The 19,613-nt window shown below is 36.8% G+C and overlaps 1 protein-coding gene across 4 annotated transcripts in view; it reads left to right on the top strand.

The window, feature by feature from the left end:
- The window catches only part of CPNE8 (copine 8), an 85,039-nt gene that overhangs the window by 31,460 nt on the left and 33,966 nt on the right, over positions 1–19,613 (top strand). For 3 of the 4 annotated variants that reach the window (XM_063307962.1, XM_063307961.1, XM_063307963.1), the window contains 7 exons: positions 1,452–1,515; positions 3,154–3,257; positions 3,769–3,873; positions 12,356–12,397; positions 13,355–13,430; positions 17,640–17,693; positions 18,625–18,686. In XM_063307962.1, coding sequence (XP_063164032.1) covers positions 1,452–1,515; positions 3,154–3,257; positions 3,769–3,873; positions 12,356–12,397; positions 13,355–13,430; positions 17,640–17,693; positions 18,625–18,686 — 507 coding nt within the window. Of the gene's footprint in view, positions 1–1,451; positions 1,516–3,153; positions 3,258–3,768; positions 3,874–4,581; positions 4,638–12,355; positions 12,398–13,354; positions 13,431–17,639; positions 17,694–18,624; positions 18,687–19,613 lie in introns of those variants that run through there. The other variant, XM_063307964.1, reaches the window with a different exon arrangement.

Here is a 19,613-nt window from a genome sequence, read left to right as displayed (position 1 = left end):
GAGAGAGGGGTTGGGCTGAGCAGCCTGACTTAGTGTAAATTTCAGTTTTTGGCTTGGCCTGCTTTGTGCTGCTTACATTTCTTTTGAGATCTCTGCTATATTCAGTTGAATTGCAGCCTTCATATGAATGGATTACATGGCAGAGTTATTGAAAACCTCTTCTCAGCCTTAGCTTCTCCTCATTGAAACAAACAAAAAAGAGTCCTTGCACGACTTTTTGAGCTATTGGACAAATTATGGGTATAAGTAGTCAAATATTAAAAATATTTTTAAAAAGCTTGCATTACTAAGAAATTGGGTAATGTGGAAGGGGAATATTGGGCAATAGGATTTATTTGGAAAGCAAGATATGTTGATAGACATAGTAAGTCAGGTGGCCTGGCCATTACAGTAGAAGAAGAGTCACCATGTACTGTTCTCTCTTCCCTGTGGTCCTAAGACCTAATTGAGTTAGTAGCTTTCCCCAAAGTTTGTACTGTTGTAGGTTGTTCTGTGGAATTTTAAATTAGTAACATCAGTACTTTAGACATTGATTCTAAATAGGACTTTTCTGTCACTCTGCACAAAACAGTCCAACAGAAGTGTTCCAAGTAGCTATTATATTAAAGATAATGTGTCATGCATCTGCTCTGCAGCAAGGATACCTTATGGTAATTAAGGTTCTCACATCTACTTAAATGTATGACGATAGCATATTTGTATTTATATATTTACAGTCTTCCCTAATTGAAAAACATTCTCCCTTACTCTGCTTTCTGTGAGCAGGAAAGACTGTTCTGTGTAATCACACTATCATTACTATAGGTTTTTTTTAACTTTGTAATTTTAAAAGTTCCTTTCATAGTAATTTTAATATATATTTTTTGTATTGATAGGCAGTGTGTGTTTCCAAATTTAATAAATAAACAAAGCACTTTTGGTACATTAAACATAGTATAAATGCTGTGAATTGTGAACAGTATTCAACTTACCATCCTCCCACTTTTTAAAAATTTTGTGTTTTGTTTTGTTTTAAAAGATTTAAAAAAATACCTTCATTTTGAGAGAAAAGGCACTTTGTATCCAAGAAAGCAAAACAAAAAAAATGGTTAATTGACATCCACTTTAATTTCTGTGCCATGTAAGGAGTGGACCAATTCTATTATGTTTGCTTGCAACTTCTCTGTGAGCCTATCTTGGTTGATTAGCTTCAATCATCAGTTTTTGAAGGCTGGAAAAGAACTAAAATTCAAGGAACTCTGGGTCAGTAGCACATTGTCCCTCTGTTTCCTCTGTATGCTTTCATTTTAACTAGGGAAAAGCAGCATATGTTAGTACTGTTGAGCTATATATGAAAGAGCAAACAAGTTTGATAAAAATCACCTGGTTGTTCTATTTGTTTGGAAACTTTTTTTTTTTCATTTACATTTCAGTTACCTATGTGATTCCCTCTCAATACTCTTTTTTTACAGAGGAATTCCTGGGAAGAAATGCGGCACAATAATACTGACAGCAGAGGAACTGAACTGTTGCCGGGTAAATTAAAATGTTTGGTTCACTGGGTGACTTAGCCAGTCATTCCCTGTCAGCCCAACCTTATATCACAGGATTGTTGTGGGGAAAAATAGAAGGAAGGAGTGCACTGTACAGTGCCTTGAGCTAATGGATGAAAGGGAGGGAGGGAGGGGTTCTCTAATAGTTAACTAGAATCAGAACAAGCATTTTCCTCTTTGACTATAATTCACTAGCAACCAATGCCCTGAAAAGATGCTGGCTCCCTAAAGTTGAAAAGATTCTAGAGAGGAGTATCACTGGAATCAGAAAATAAAAGAGGTCAGATACAGATCCTTGGCCCCATCTTTCTAGGATCCATAGAAGCCATGGGGTACTGTTTAGCACTTTCAGCTCTTACTCTTTATACTGGAAGTATCCATAAACCAAAAGAAGCTTTTTCTGAATATCAGGATTATTTTCTAGATGACCACTGAATTAGAATCCTATTTCACTGCAGCTACTGTACAAGCTACTACAAAGCTCAATATTGCTATTAGAAGGCATGATGATTGGAAAAGCAGAGGTCAGCAATCTGTCACCCAGCACTCGAAATTATCCAGCCAATGGATAATTCCAAAAAGAAATATATTCACCCAGCTAACATGAGGGAGGGAGGGAGCACTCACTGCCTCTTCAGGCAGTCATTTGGGTGATAGCTTCACCAGACGCCTCAGTGTGGGTGGAGCAACAGATCTCCCAGCAATGGTGGCAGGTGATGGCATGGCTCCTGGCCCATAAAGTGAAGAAGGTTGCTGACCTCTGGGTTACGTAATGCTTTTCTCAATTTGGAATTTTCCTAGGGTACATAGAAACATGTTCACTCCACTTCCAGTACTACACCACTTTTAAGTTTTCCTTCAACAGCCTTTATTTCTGCTGAATTCAAAATACTGAGAATGAGCAGGGAATATCATGATTCAATTTGTTAACTGCCCAGCTAATCGAAAGAAGAGTTCAGAAATGCACTCAGTGTCTTGCGCACTGAGCTACCATAGCCCCTGCAATAACAATTGATTCTGATATATGTCTTTATCTTTCCATCTCATAAATCTGTTTTTTGTGGGCCTTTGTTTTTTGTTTCTGGGCTCTCAGGTTAGTATCTTCCCAGTTGGTGTAGCCCAAAGCACTTTATCTTGTATGTCTGGTTCTAGGTCTGGTATTTTTCAGTATCAGTTTAAGACCATTTTTGTCCAGATTATCTAAATGGTTAATTTTATACACTTGTAACTTTTCCCCTTTGCTGCTACCTTTTTGTGATTTTTCTGGTGCCATTTTTATTTTAATTAGCATATGCGCTTAAAACCTATTTTCACTCTTAGATGATACCACAGGAGTATAATGGTATATATGTAATTGAAGCAGGAGGGGAAGAAATCCCTTCTACTTTAAATTAGTAGTTTGGTGGTGAAAATAATGACACTGGGCTTAAAATTTATTATAATGTTCCAGCTTAGTAATAAAAAAGAAACTAATAAATGTTTTAAAGCGCCTTTTTCTCTTAACTTTTTAATATTTTAATAACCTTAAAATGCCTACTATCATGTGTATTATTATTTATGTAAATGGAATCCTCCATATTATTTATGAATTAATCTTTCTGTTATTGTTTATTTTTTTTAGGAAGCTGTTCTGATGCAATTTTGTGCAAACAAATTAGACAAGAAAGATTTCTTTGGGAAATCAGATCCCTTCCTGGTATTTTTTCGTAGCAATGAAGATGGCAGGTAGATGCTCTCATTTGTTCTGCTAAATATTCAGTGAAGTCTTAGAAGCTTTGATAGTGATTTCTGGATTCTCTCTGTAGCCTATGAAAAGTTTCTCTTTACCTTCATAGTGTTACCAGCTTTTCTTTATGTGCTAATATCCCTGTAATTTAAAAATGTAAGTCACAGTTCAATTTAATTGATTCTGAAAGAATTTGTATTTCCCCAGTGATAGATTGGGATGCTAAGTAGAGGGAACAGTTGTTACTAGGTATCACCTCCAAAGCTATAAACAACATTTCAAAAGTTATCACAATCTCCTGCTTTGCTTGTTTTGACTTCTCTTATATTTATCTCCTCTATTAGTTACTACCACTGATCATGGTTTTTTAAGATTGTGCAGATAAGGGTGTTCTCAGGACTAAAAATACAAATGTTTATTTAAACTATGACACATCACATCTTTCAGAGTTTGTTCTCAGATGGCAGACACTGAATAAAGATAAATTGAAAAATAGGTTTTGTGTTTTAGTTTCACAATCTGCCACAAGACAGAAGTTATAAAGAACACATTAAATCCAGTATGGCAGGCATTCAAGATATCGGTCAGAGCACTTTGTAATGGAGATTATGACAGGTAAGACAGCCAATATTTTTGTTTAAGTGTGGCAAAATGTTTATAAGATCCTTCATTTAGTTGAGTCCTTTTAGAAGCCATAATACAAATTTAGAATTCATAGTAAGTATTAATATTGTATTACTGGTTAAATTAAATGTGAATACCTGACAACACAGTCTGATGTATATGTTTACTTAGATGTAAAACCCAATAATCCCAAATAACGTTCTTAAGTAAGTGTTCATAGGGCTGCAGCCTCAGAGATATATGAAATAGAGAACATTTTCAGTATAATAATAGGTGCTGCTCTTTCCACAGATGATTGACAAGCAGATAAAAAGAAAAATCTCAGCAAACAAGAAGTCACTGCTGCTAGTGCACTAAGACATTAGTTACTGTTCTCTGTTATTGAAAGGCAAACATTGATGATGATGCTTTCCTCAAGCAAGACTCTTTTTATTAAAGTTTTATGGAAATGTCCTCTTGCTTAAAATTGATTGGATAAAAATAAGACTAAGAAGCATCAACAGAATATATGGTACTTTCATCCATTTCATAATATCTATCCCATGAACATCTAGTGAAAAAGATTTGAATCTTGGGTACTACATTCAGTGCTCCTGATAGGTAAATTCAATTTAGGTGATTGCCAACATTACTGATACAAATGCTACTTCAACTGATCTATCTTCTCTTCCCCCTTTGCCACCTTCAGTGTGAAACTTCAGGCTACATTATAAGCAACAGAATGGAGGAGAAAAGTTTCAGAGCAGTCTGTCAAGGTATTCTGAACTAAAAAAAGTGAAGAAAAAATAGCATTTGCACTTGACAAAATGAGTTACATGCTTGCATTGTAGAAAATCTAATGGCTTTCCTTTTCTTCATTTCATTGTCAGAATAAAGACTTTTTCCAAATTAGAGAGATAAATTAATTATAATAATACATTTTCAATAATGCTGAATTATATAGATTAACCTTAATATATTTTTTAAAAAACAAACATTTAGGACACTTGTTCAGACTCACATATTTTACTTAAAATAATGTGTCTCTGGAAATTTATTTATTTATTTATTTATTTATGTTTCAAATTTTTGTTACTGCCCATCTCCCCCCAAAAGGAGGACTCTGGGCAGTTTACAATAAAATCAAAAATTAAAACCATAAAAATATAAATTACAATATAACAAACCAATAAATAAGGATAAAATAGATACAAAATCCAAGGGGCGAAGATCTTATTCGTTGGGGAGAGATCTACAGTGATAGCCACCCCAAGAACTGTTGCCCTCCCACCCCAGGCGAAGCAGCAGAATCAGGTTTTCGAGTTCTTCTGGAAGGCTGTGAGTGAAGGGGCCTGCCTCACCTCTGCGGGCAGAATGTTCCAGAGGGCAGGTGCCACTGCAGAGAAGGCCCGCCCCCTGGACCCCACCAGGTGGAATTGCCTTACTGGCAGGGTTCACAGCATGCCCTCTCTGCATGACCGGGTGGGATAGGTCGATGTTAAGGGGATGAGATGGTCCCTCAGGTAACCTGGCCCCATGCCATGTAGGGCTTTAAAGGTGATAACCAATACCTTGAATTGGACCCTGAAGCAAACTGGCACCAAGTGCAGCTCGCGCAGCAGTAGTGTCACATGTGCCGATCTTGGGGCACCAATAACTACCTGCGCAGCTGCATTCTGGACCAGCTGAAGCTTCCGGATACTCTTCAAGGGTAGCCCCATGTAGAGCACATTGCAGTAGTCTATATGGGAGATGACCAGGGCCTGAGTGACTGTTTGGAGGGCTTCTTGATCCAGGAAAGGGCTTAACTGGCAAACAACACGGAGTTGTGCAACGGTCCTTCTGGCCACAACTGCCACCTGCTCTTTGAGCAGAAGTTGTGAGTCCAGAAAGACCCACAAGTTATTCATCGGGTCTGAATGGGGCAGTGCAACCCCATCCAGAACTAAGGATGATAACTTCCCGGATACAGAGGAACCATCAACCCACAGCCACTCCATCTTACCAGGGTTCAGCTGAAGCCTGTTGTTCCCCATCCAGACCCCGACAGCCCCCAGGCACTGAGAAAGGGCAGCCACCACATCACTTACCTCACCCAAATTGTTGGGGTATGACACTTGGCATCTTCAATTAATATTCCAGAGCTGCTTTCTCAAAAGACATAGTTGGGCATTTTCAGTTTAGCCAGCTTTCTTTGCTTTTTATGTATCTCCTGAAAATTGAGCGCCATCCATTGATGAAAATGCAAAATATTAATCCAGTACATAAATAATCGCTAATTTGGAAGTATCCTATGAGTTGTTTATGTGCATTTTATGAGGTAGTACTTTTATCTATATTTATGATCATCTCGACAAGTACCAACGTTTATAGATCATGATTATTTAAATGGTTCTTATTTATTTATTTATTTGTTTGTTTGTTTGATTTCTATAGTCACCCATCTCAGCGAGTGACTCTGGGCGGCTTACAACAATAAAACTATAAAACAATTACAATTAAAACAGTTAAAATATAAAATAAATACAAAATAAATATACATGGCTGCCAAGTGAGCAATGCATGAATGTTAATACAGCCAAGAGACAGGACCATCCACACGCTCAAGGCCCCAGGCCCGGGCACAAAATGGAAACTAGACAACCCGTGACCTGTTGGGTCATCGTTTCAGAGATATTTCCTTACCAGATTCCTCAATGTCTTCAACAATGGCAGAGCTTATAATGTACTGACTTCACTGGAAAAGTTCTTAAAAATTCAGGGAGATACTCAGAGATGTATCTGCCTTGAAAATGGCCCATGTCATGTCATTCATATTGAACTGTATAGCACAGTCAAGCATCAGGAGTTGACCACAGGAAATGTTTTATAACATTTTGTACTATGTTATAAAATGTTTTATGATAACTTTTATGTCATAAAATGTTTTATAAAATTTCCCAAAGTTCAATTCCATGGGAGTCATGGGTCCCAGATTTTGGACACATTCTGTAAATTAACCCATTTGAGGTACCTTTGTTGAAAAAGTTTTGCCCTATGATACAGTGTTTCACCCAATTGAAGATTACAAAGTATCAAACAGACATGAGAGTTTTAGTAGCATACAGATTAGTTGTTGGCCCCAACCAGTTCTCAGCTGAACTGACTTAAATAACTAAAAAGGGGATTTCTTTATTGGCATGTCTGTAATATAAAGCCTTTGATCTTGGAGAACTAATAGCAAACATTCTTAATATTGAATAGACTTATTCTATTTTTAAATATATATTTCTGTTTTCTTTAAGATAATTTATTTTGCCATGAAATAAGCAATAAAAATATTTCATTTGAAAGCGGGCAATTAAATTAAAAGTATGGCCACAGTTGGAATTTGACATGGACGAGAAAGATTATTGTTACCTAAATCGCTAATATGATCTGTGGTTTGAAATACATAGCTTTTTGCACCTTCAATCCTTTGTTTCCTTAAACTTTTTATGATCAAAAATGGTTAACCATATATAGACAGCATCTAATATTAGTGACTAAATGTAGCCAGACGTGATTCCTCAGAAGCGGCTTCATTAATTTATTGTATGCCTGAGTTGCCTTCCTCAGTAAATTCTGAGAAGGCAGTGATTGTGACTCCAAATGATCCATTGATATTTAAGAAATCTATCTGGACAAGCTGATAGTCTTCATCTGACTTGGAAATGAGGAAGAGGTGAAAGCAGTTTAAAACATTGATGTCTGTGTCGATGACAGCAAATTCAATGAAACATTCCTTCAGGGAAACATTCCTTCATCTCATCAAAGGAGTAGTATAGACTGTGGCCTCTTCTGAAGAGATCTGCAAAGCTGAGACTGAGATCTTTATTAGTATTACAAGATGAATGTAATTTTCTAACTGTTGATTCCCATTAAGGAAGGTGGTTAATGTTGTATAACATCCATTCTTGTGAATGATTGGTATCATGAAGAATTTGCTCCTGATCCCAAAGTATTTCTCTGAGAGTAGATCCAATAATCCACATATTTCCTATTCACTGTTCTTTTAGTATATTCTAAAATACCATACTGATAGTTTTACGTACTCTAGCAGCAGTACTTGTGTCTCATTGCTACATCTGCCTGTCAGTCATCTATGGAATGAGAAGTAAGTTTGGATAACTGGACCTACCCTCACAGAAATGTGTTTTTCAGGTAGGGAAAATTTTTAAGTATTTTTTCACTTACACAATTTGATTAAAAGTATTTTATTTCATTACTTTTGTGTTATAGAGTGTAGTTTTGTATTTTCTTTACAATCAGAGATTGTCACATATACCTGTAGATCATTCTACCCATGCTTATTTCTTCCTAAGCCATAAAAATATTAGAATGACTGCTAAAAGTTCCCAAATAAATAAGAACAGATATTGAATACTTTGTGTCAATGCCCAAAGATTTGGTTGTTCCTTATCCATATATTTATTTAATTAATTAATTTAATAAAAATGTTTAGTATTTCAGTTTTTAAAAAATAAAAGATGAAATACTTGTTCCTCATTCCTTCATTGCAGTAAAATTTATATAGACCACTTTGGGGAAAAGGGTTCTTTAAAGGCAAATGTCTGTTAAAGTTATATTTACATCAGTCCAGACAACTGATGCAATTTATGTCATTTGCATCAGCTTACATCATTCATTTTTTGACATTTGTATAATGTACATAATTTTATATAAATGATGTAATTTTTTTTATTTGTTTGCTTATTTGTCAAATTTATATAGCTGCCCATCTCACAACAAGTGACTCTGGGTGACATACAACAAAGCTAAAAAACTGTTAAATTAATAAATATTAAAACAATTATCATTATCATTATCATTAAAAAACTATAAAGCTAAAAAAGAAGAACTATTAGGTGAAGAGATGTTAATAATAGTGGAGCCCCCTCAATCATTCACCAGTCCCCTGGGGTCAGGCCTGATGGCACAACCAGGTTTTGAGAGAACTTCGGAAGGTCAAAAGTGATGAAGTCAGCCTCATTTCAGGAGGAAGGATATTCCATTAAGTGGGCACCACAACAGAGAAGGCCTGCCGCCTAGGACCCACCAAATGCTGAATCTAGTGGGAAGGACAGATATCAGGGAGAGGCAGTCCCTCAGATAGCCCAGTCCCATGCCATGTAGGACTTTAGAGGTCAAACCAGCACCTTGAATTGAACCCGGAAACAAAGTGGCAACCAATGCAGCTCACAGAGCAGAGGTGTAATGTGTGTTCTGCCAGAAACACATATAACTACCCATGCCACTGCATTTTGCACTAATTGAAGCTTCTGGATACTCTTCAAGGGCAGCCCCATGTATAACGCCTTACAGTAGTCTGACCGGGAGATGACTAGGGCATGAGTGACTGAGGAGAGCCCTTCAATCTAGGAATGGCTCAGCTGGAGCACAAAACTGGCACAGCTTTGGTTCTGGATGGGGTTGCACTGCCCCAGACAGACCTGGTGCGGAACTTGGGGGTCCTACTGGACTCATGACTCATGCTCGAAAAACAGGTGGTAGTCGTGGCCAGGAGGGCCTTTGCACAACTTCATGTTGTATGCCAGTTACGCCCTTTTCTGGACCGGGAGGCCCTTTGCGCCCTCATGCCCTGGTTATCTCCCATATAGACTACTGTAATGGGGCTACCCTTGTACAGCTGGTCCAAAATGCAGCTGCGCGAGCAATTTTTGGTGCCCCAAGATCGGCACACACTACACCATTGTTTTGCGAGCTGCATTGGGTGCATTGCTTCTGGGTGCAATTCAAGGTGTTCGTTATGACCTTTAAAGCCCTACATGACATGGCACCAGGGTACCTGAGGGACCGCCTCATCCCCGTTATATCCACCTGTCCCACCCGATCATGCAGAGAGGGCATGTTACAGACCCTGTCTGTAAGAGAGTTCCATCTGGCAGGGTCCAGGAAATGCGCCTTCTCTGCAGGAGTGCCCACCCTTTGGAACATTCTTCCCCCAGAGATAAGGCAGATTCCATCTCTTGTGGCTTTTTGTAAACAACTAAAAACCTGGTTTTGCCACTTCGCTTGGGGCAGGAGGGGGAGTAATCACTCCTGGAGATGGTTAGCACCCTAAATGGCCTCTTAGGCACATGTGAGCATTTTTCTAACTAGCATAGCCATCTGGATTTCATACTGTATTTATTTTAATATTATATTTGTATTTATACTTTTTATGGTATTTTAATGTTTTATCCTGGTTGGAAACCGCCCAGTCCCCCCTTTGGGGAGAGATGGGCAGTGGCAAAATTTGATTAAATAAATACATACATACATACATACATACATACATACATACATACATACAAAGTTAGCCTCCTAGCCATGAGTACCACCTGCTCTTTGAGCAGGAGTTGCGAGTCTAGGACGAGCCCTAGATTGGACACAGGGTCTGTTTGGGGCAATGCCACTCCATCCATCACCAAAGATGGCATAGTCCTAGAACTGGCAAGCCCCAAAACTCAAAGCCACTCAGTCTTGCCAGGGTTCAGTTGAAGCCTGCTGTTCTCCATCCAGACCCTCGTAGCCTCCAGACACCAGGATAAGATGTCCATGGCATTGTTTAATTTGCCAGGGGCAGAGATGTTTGATTGGGTATCATCAGCGAACTGATAATATCTCACCCATGGCGACAGATGAGCTCACCCAGCAGTCTCATGTAGATGTTGAATAGGAGAGGAGAAAGCACCAGTCCCTGCAGCATCCCACACAGTAGGGGCTGAGGGCAGGATCTCCTCCCCAATCACCACCTACTGGAACTGACCCTGGAGAAAGGAGGTAAACCAGCACAACACCGTGCTGCTTTCCCCCAATCATCTGAGTTCATCTAGAAGGAAACCATGGTTGATGGTATTGACAACTGCCAAGAGGTCAAGTAGGGCAAGGGTGGATGCACAACCCCTACCCCACCCACACTAGAGATCATCCAAAAGTACGATCAATGCCATTTCCATCCCATACCCCGGTCTGAATTCTGACTGAAAAGGATCCAGATAATTCACTTCATCCAAGGTCCTCTGAAGCTGCTGCTCAATCACCTTCTCAATCACCTTCCCCAAAAAGGAGAGGTTAGATACTGGACGAAAATTGTTCAGCATAGTGAGGTCCAGCGCTGGCTTCTTGAGGAGGGGGCGAATCAAGCCTCCTTAAGAGGTAAAGGAACAACCCCCTCACTCAAGGAAGAATTCACCATCACTAGAACCCACTCGCATGATACCCCTGGCTCGCTTTAACAAGCCAGTAGTGGTATAGATCAAAAGAGCAGGTGGCTGAGCTCACAGTCCTAAGGACCCTGTCTACTTCTTCAGGTCCAAACCATTCCCATATAACTAGGCATCTCTCCTGGACCTGCAACAAGACCAGTGTCCAACTGTGAGCAAATTCGACAGATACGACTGTCTGACAGATGCTGAACAAATTCTTCCGCACGTCACTGCAAGGGGTTCTCTGAGCCCCCTCTACCCAGAGGGCATGTGTCACCCGAAACAAGGCCGCAAGATGGTTATCTGCAGCCTCAATAAGGGTGGAGAAGTAGTGACACTTCGCTGCCCTTACCACCGCTAGGTAGGCCTTAATAGAGGCTCTAACCTGTGTCTGGTCAAATTTGTGCCCTGTAGAATGCCTGGGGAATTACATAAATGATATAAACAGATACAAATGACATAAACTACAGCAGTTGTCTAGACTGCTTTGAAAACAATGGATTTTTATTATTTGAAAATTAAATTTCATCTGAAATTCTGCCTATTGTATCTAAAGTCTGCTGAACAGGGGTCTGTAAAATTGAGGTTTTACTGTATCTGTAGGTGGGTAGAGTCTTCTCCCCTATGGTATTTGATGTTTAGACACTCAGTTCTGGAATATCAGATAGGTTAAATAAGACATATACTTTCTCAATCAAATAAACTAAATCAGCTAGACCTTTGAGTATACTGGTTTGTCTTTAATGGATTTTTATAATGATTTTAGATTTAGTTATACATCATCTTAGAGGGACGCGGTGGCGCTGCGGGTTAAACCGCTGAGCTGTCGATCGGAAGGTCGGCGGTTCGAAACCGCGCGGCGGGGTGAGCTCCCGTTGTTAATCCCAGCTCCTGCACACCAAGCAGTTCGAAAACATGCAAATGTGAGTAGATTAATTGGTACCGCTTCGGCGGGAAGGTAACGGCATTCCGTGAGTCATGCTGGCCACATGACCCGGAAGTGTCCTATGGACAACGCCGGCTCCAAGGCTTAGAAACGGAGATGAGCACCGCCCCCTAGAGTCGGACTCGACTGGACTTTACGTCAAGGGAAACCTTTACCTTTTTCTTATACATCATCTTAACACTTGCCTCTTGAAAAGACATCTTGAGAATTTAATAAATGAATTATATTGTCCTTTAAATATGAGCAAAGTGATTGGCAGTGATAAGGCAATTCAAATAATGTATTTTTAGTCTAGAATATTTTCTTTGTTTCTTTACAGAACAATTAAGATAGAAGTGTATGACTGGGATAGAGATGGAAGGTAATTATTATACGCACTTCATTAAATGTACAGAAGATACAGCGTTACTTATATTTTTAATACAATACTGGCTATGTTTGGGGTATTATTAAGGTATTTTTACCAGTTAATTTGACTGAAATCTTTAAGATGGGAATATATGTATTAATAGGAAAGACATGAATCTTATTAGCAACTCTTACTGCTTGCACATTTCCTTACTTCTGCTATCATTCATGCAAAAAAATTTGGTAAAATGCATTTTCATATAAAACATGTAGCACCCAAAAGAAACTGGGCATCTTGTTAGAACACTGAAAACTCAGCATTCAGTTTAATCTTGCCAGTTCATTTGCTCCTTCACTTTTGAGAGACATGCATGGATTTCTTTAGCAAACAAAAGTTAATTTTTGAAAATATGCCTCGCATGATGTTATTTTTATCAATAATCAAACTTTCATTTCTTTGATGCATTTGACCCTTCTTTAAAGATAAAATAGTGAGTTACACCCAAACTTTTGGCTCCTTCATTTAAATATATACTGTATATATACAGTTGGCAGTACCATTAATTCCTTTGCCTCCCTATCCAATTAGTTGGCTGTCCCACAGCCTAAGTAACTGCATTTTATGGTGCCTGCCTTGATTGTCTCTTTGCCAGCAGGTCTCTCAAATTTGCTACTTCAGATATTAGCACTGTACTTCTGAACAGAAACTTTAATTTCTGTTGGTAACTGTATGATATTACAGAAGATCAGCTAGTGGCTAAATGCAAACCACTGAGGATACGAACATGGCAAAGATCTGTGCTTTTGTTATTAAGTTATTAATAAATAAAACAAAGAGATTTTAAATGCTGAAATCTATACTCTCCAAAATTAATTGTGTACAGTTTCTAAAAATAAAAGTAGGCAAACATTAACATATACCATTGTAATGCTTGGTTCTACTAATGTGAATATTTGTTTGTGTTTCTAGTCATGATTTTATTGGAGAATTCACAACCAGCTATAGGGAATTGTCCAGAGGACAGTCACAGTTTAATGTATATGAGGTAAGGAGTTAAATAGTTTCTTTATATCTCTCTCTCTCTTTTTCTTGGAGTATATAAATGTCCTTTCTAATGCATTCCAGCAATCAGTACTGTAAGTTTAAATTATTTCTATTCTAGTTACTGGAAGAAGAAAATCCAGATCAAAACTAAAATTGAGTTAGCGTTGGATTTCTTACCTGTTAGGTGATACCATCTTCCCTTACATTAAGACATTAATATTTATTATCTCAAATCTATACAGTTCTTAAAGTTTACTTTAGAAATTGGGAAAAGGTAAAAAGGAAAAGGTCAGTCTTTGGAACCTGACCACTCTCCTCTTCCCATTACTCAAGCATATGCATTTAAGTACGAGGATAAATTTGTTCAGTACAAGGATCAGGGTGCGACAGAATTAAAAAATTAAGTCATTTCTTCTTACACCCTCTAGATCTCACCAATTACAACTTTAAATATTAAGTATTAAATATTAAGTATGATATATAATCTACTTCATTTAAAAGCATGAGAATCTCTTAAATATTATATAGAACTCTTCTATTAAACATAACTGCTTCGGCGGGAAGGTAACGGCGTTCCGTGAGTCATGCTGGCCACATGACCCGGAAGTGTCTATGACAACGCCGGCTCCAAGGCTTAGAAACGGAGATGAGCACCGCCCCCTAGAGTCGGACACGACTGGACTTTACGTCAAGGGAAACCTTTACCTTTACCTATTAAACATAACAGGTACTTTTGAAAGTCTAAATTAGTTCCCCAAAGTGGTCAATATCAACCTCCAAGGATCAATGGGCCTTTCCATTGTTGTTGTTGTTGTTGTTATTGCTATTCATAGTGCTATTAGTTAAAGCAGTATTTATTAAATGATTTTCATATAATAAATATTTTGGGGTCAATGAACAGTCTGAAGCTTTATGAGCTGAAGAGTTTGGGGACCCCTGTTCTAAACGTTTGAGAGAAATATTTGGGATGTTAATAATGAATCCCTTTGTGCCTTCGGATTGCTCTTACATCTGCCTCAATAATCATCAATAATTGACCATGGAGAAAATCCACAGGTGGCACTCCACTAAAATTATATTACAGTAAAATCTTAGTTTAATGGACAATGAACACATTTTTAATCTAGTCTTTGCTCACATTTAACAGAGTAATGTCCATTAAATCAAGTCCCAAATATAGAGTTGAGTACAAAAGGGCAAAAACAACTCTTGTTCCACGCTGAAACAAAACAATCCTGGTTGGAATATTTCAAGTGGTTGTGTCCCATTGAAAAAAATCTCACAATATTTTGAGAGTTCTGTCATAGGAAATCCTGCCTGCTAGAGGGAATAATGGACCTCTAAATAAGTCTGTGCTACCTCCTTTTTTTAATCCTAGAGCTGTAAAAGTAGGTTGAATAGTAATTCATAGTGGTACAACAGTAAGGTTCTTGTAATAAAATATGGAGGCAACACTTTACTCTGCTTTTTGCAGGTGGCTTGCCCCTATGAATAGCTATAAACTGAGCCCAGCAAAGAAACAACAATAAATTGCTTCAGTAACATAGCCTATGAATAAAAATACACTTTTCTAATGAAAAATTAATATCAGAACACATTCTCCACAAGAGTATAAATTAAAAATTAGGAAGAATAAAATACAAAAACGTAATTTTAATATTAGAGTAAAACAAAAAGTCAATGGAAACAGAAAAGGAACATGGCCATATTTATACGTAAAGATAATAAAACAGGAATGAAAATTAGATACTAGAAATCTTAGATGGATAAAAGATCAACAAGAGCTATCACTCCTGGATAAAAGAATGAACAAAGGTTTTTAGGGCGAAAGCAACATATTTTGAATGTTTCAATGACCTGTAGGTTAGAAAGATGCTGCAACAAAAAAATAGACACAATATAAATAAAGGGGTATGGAAGTATGCATTTAAATTTTATATTATAGTTTAATATTTTTATTTTTTCTTATTTTTTTTTTTATTAACTGAAAAACTATAAATATTGTATCCTAATAGTACACCTTAAAAAGATTGTTCAGGCTTGATGTACATTGCTTTTACATTTAAGTAACAGTTTTCATTTGGTTTAAAAGTGTTCTAGAGATGTATGTTGAATTGATAATTACAGCACAGGCTCCTGAAGAATGGAAGAATGTAATCTAACTTTCCTTTGTTATTTAAGTTACTTACCTTTACATTACCACCCCCAGAAATTATGTAGATCCATTATATAGTTACAAAACTCCATATTTACCATGTTTAGTTACTGTATAGTTTTCTTTGTGGTTAAAAGAAACCTTTCAGTATCATTTTTAATTCTTATTAGATGACTGAGGCTTTGTATTATACATGACTATAGGTATAAATGGCCAATAATTATGATCCTTTTCTGCATTGGAAAAAAAGGCGATCTTGTTCAAGAAAATATATTTTATGCCTAAAATTGGATTTTCACCCCACAAAGAAATATATCTAAAACAATCAGACATGATTACATATTATCATGTTTGTTTGTTTTCTTCATTTACAGATTTAAGATTGATATCTTTATTGGCCAAAATTCTCTACTGATGCTAATTTTTGTGAGATTCTCTTCCTCACATTGTTGAAATAGTTACAGTTAGCTAAACTGATATTCTTGTTTTTACTTCTGTTATAAGGATTCAAAACTGGAGTTCAGGAATTGTTGAAGAATGATGTCTTGATATGATTAATCTTATCAGTAATATTATTAACCCTTTTTATCTCACCTTTCTACCCTACAGTTGCTTGTTTTCATAGCATAAGTAACTAATTTCATTGTATAATAATTGATTATTGATGAATAATGATCAAAGGATTTTACACAAAATGTTAAATAACACAGGGATAAAATTGATTCCTGGGAAGCACCATATGCTTGTGCCCATGTGACTGAATATGAGTTCTCCATTACCTTCTAAAACTAACTCTGAGGAAAGACTGAAGAATGATTAAATAGTACCTCCCAAGCCAATTCTTACCAGCAAGTCCAGAAGCACACCGTGGACAATAGTATTAAATGCCCACGAGAGATCCAGTAGAACATCTAGGGACATACTTTTCCTTTCTAGTTCCCAAGTCACCAGCATTGTTTCAGTCCCAAATCTGTGATGACCAAAATAATCTGAATCTTAAACCAGGTTGAAATGGGGCTGGATAATATTTCTGATCTAAGAACCCAAGAGCAGAATGCCACAATGTGCTTAAGAGACTTGGCTAGGAATGGCATATTGAAAACCAATCAGAAATTGGTCTGATTGGATAGAGAGAGAAGTGAAGAGCATACAGGCAGGATTTTTTTACTTGGAGTTTCATAACAGCCTGTTATGACCTGTACCCACTTGACTAAGGTTCCCCTGATTGCCTTAAGCAGCCAGAAATTGTATGGGTCAGGCATGCATGTGGCTGGCTGATCATGTGCTGTTGAGAATCTTGCCTGTGAATAGAAACTTACCAAAACACAAGATCAAGCAGACACAAGTACCTCATTAGGCTATACTATTGCAATGAATTTTAGTTAGAATCAATATAGATTAAGGCAGTTGAAGCTAACTTGCTTAATTTTGTTCAGTGGGACAAAAGCATAACTAATGTCAAATGTATTATGGCTACACATTGGTCCTCACATTTTATAATTCCTTTATCCTTTGATCAACCAGACAGACTTAATTATATTTCTCATCTCCTCTCTCCCCTCCCTATTACTTCACATTCTAGAGTTTTATGCAGTATATCATCCAGATGAATGTTAGGAGTTCACTTTTCTATACCATCAGTACTATTTAATTAACTTATTCCCATTCCCCCATAACTAGGGTGAGTCCAAAGTTAGCTCCATTAATGCCAACTTTATTGCAAGCTTCATTCATCTTACTTTGTCTCATTAACTATCAACCCTGAGAAACAACAAGATTCTTCCTTACTTCTTTAGAAGCTTAGAGAAACCTACAATTCTTACTTCCCTGTCCTTCCTATAATTAACTCCAAAGAAAGAATGTGTCTTGTGGCAGCCAAGGGGCCCATGCAAGATGCATATTTGTTTTTTTGAAGTTAGTTCTTTGGGAAAGTGTGTAAACTGGATGTTAAAGAGGTGCAGTTGAATTCTAAAGGTGTATGAAAAAGATATTTTAAGAAAAAACTGTTTTTCTTTGCATGAATATTGAACATATTTTATTTACTTATCTTTCTAGGTAATAAACCCAAAGAAAAAAGCAAAAAAGAAAAAATACATTAATTCAGGAACAGTTAAGTGCATGGTTTTTATTAATATATTTCCGTCCTTTGAATGTATCTTGAAGTAAGTTAAATTCTGGAAGAATTTGCATAAAGAGCCTCCAAAATCTATAGTCATTGAATACCATTTTAGGATTGCCCAAAATATTAAAAAATAGTGAGCAAGATTTGGTTAAGGTATTGTCTGATACAGTTTTGGGATTTTCAATTAAAGGCTAACATAATCTGGTTAAAATGCTTAGAGATAAATATAAAGCCTGATGAAACTTCTGTTCTAGGAAACACTGATTTCCCAGAAGTTAAATTGTCAGTAATAGAATCATATGTGAAAGTTTGTACTGAACTGGTGCTGAATGTGTTTATTTAACTGAAGCCAGTAAGTTCTTCCAAAACATTTTAGAAATTAAATGTAATAGTTCATTTATTCTAGGGAAGCAAAAACAGGTAACTGAACTACTGTTCTTATTTACACATGAAAAGAAACTAGAAATAATAACCTTGCACTCTGAAGGTTTTGTCTTTCCATGGAATGTTTCACTATTTACACATTGGCCATCGTTACTGCTAGAACAAGCAGTGCTTTTAAAACATTAATTTAGGAGATAATCCTGGTTATGACCTCTGAAAACAAAATGCACGCATACAGTCTGCACCCCTTTGCTTGCATTGCAGGAATTGGTGGGAGGGATCCTCCAAACAGGCAACCAATAGGAAAAGACGGGGCTCATCTCAACAGTTGTGGATTTTGTAGAGTGGAGAAAAAAGCTGCTACCAATATAAAACTGGATCACCCAAAATGGTTCTCTTTACTATATAATGGAAAGGCTTTAAATAAATATACACTTTTCTAATTTTAAATAATGTCTCAGTATTCTAAAAAATGGTTGTATGGCTGTTTTGAAAGCTAACGTTCATTACTTCTTACGTATCACTTGCTCTCAGGTAACATTACTTTCCTTCCTTGTGGAAACAGAAGTTTCATTTCTCGACTATATTAAAGGAGGGTAAGTAAATACTCCAGAAAGCTGTTTAAAAACAAGATTTTAAATACATACCTATTGCTGATTGTCTCTTACATTAAGAATAACAATAGCAGCATAATAGCTATTCTTTGTACTAGTGTCTTGCAAAGACATTGTTTTAGGTATAGTTGTCAGACATCCCTCAACTGTCAAGGAAAAATACTGCAAGGATATGTTTCCTAGCACATGAAAACTCAGAAATAATAGTTTTATTACAGCAAAACGATGAAGCTATTATAAAGAATTTCAGTGACTTCTGTATCAAATGCAAGATATACTACAATGAGTGTTCAGATTTCTTGGACCTCTTTCTTCTGGTGCTCTTTACATGAAGGCTAAAAGCAATTCCTTGTTGTGCCAGCAGCCTGATTTAGGTTTTTGCTTCAGATCATGTGAAAACTAACTTTCTTTTTTTTTTTTTCCAGAATCTTTATTAATTTATTTAAATAAACATACAATTACATACAAACAATAATATCTTGCAATAGAAAAAAGAAAAGAAGAGAGGAGAGAGGAAAGAAAAAGAAAAAAATTATATATATATATATATATATATAATAAATAAAAAAAATTAAAAGGGGGGATAAAATGAAAAATAAATAAATAAATAGAAAGATTAGGGTTTCCAACTTTCTAGACGGTACAGCTTAGTATCCTAGCGTGTTTTTTTCCCCTTAATTCTCTAAATTGCCTTCATTAATTCTAATAAGAGATTAAACAATTAAAGTAATTTGCTATTTACATACTATATATTCATATTAACTTTTTGAGTCCATTCCACATATTTAAAAAAGGTTGTCCAGTCCTTTTGAAAATCTTCCATATTTTTATCGTTTAGTTGGTCCGTTAGTTTTGCCATTTGTGCCAAGTTTAGGGATTTAAGTATCCATTCTTCCACAGATGGGATTA

The sequence above is a fragment of the Candoia aspera genome, chromosome 7 (assembly GCF_035149785.1).
Source record: "Candoia aspera isolate rCanAsp1 chromosome 7, rCanAsp1.hap2, whole genome shotgun sequence".
In the NCBI taxonomy this organism is placed as follows: Eukaryota; Metazoa; Chordata; class Lepidosauria; order Squamata; family Boidae; genus Candoia; species Candoia aspera.
Note: the sequence above shows the minus strand (reverse complement) of the source record. Positions and strands in the feature narration are given on the sequence as shown.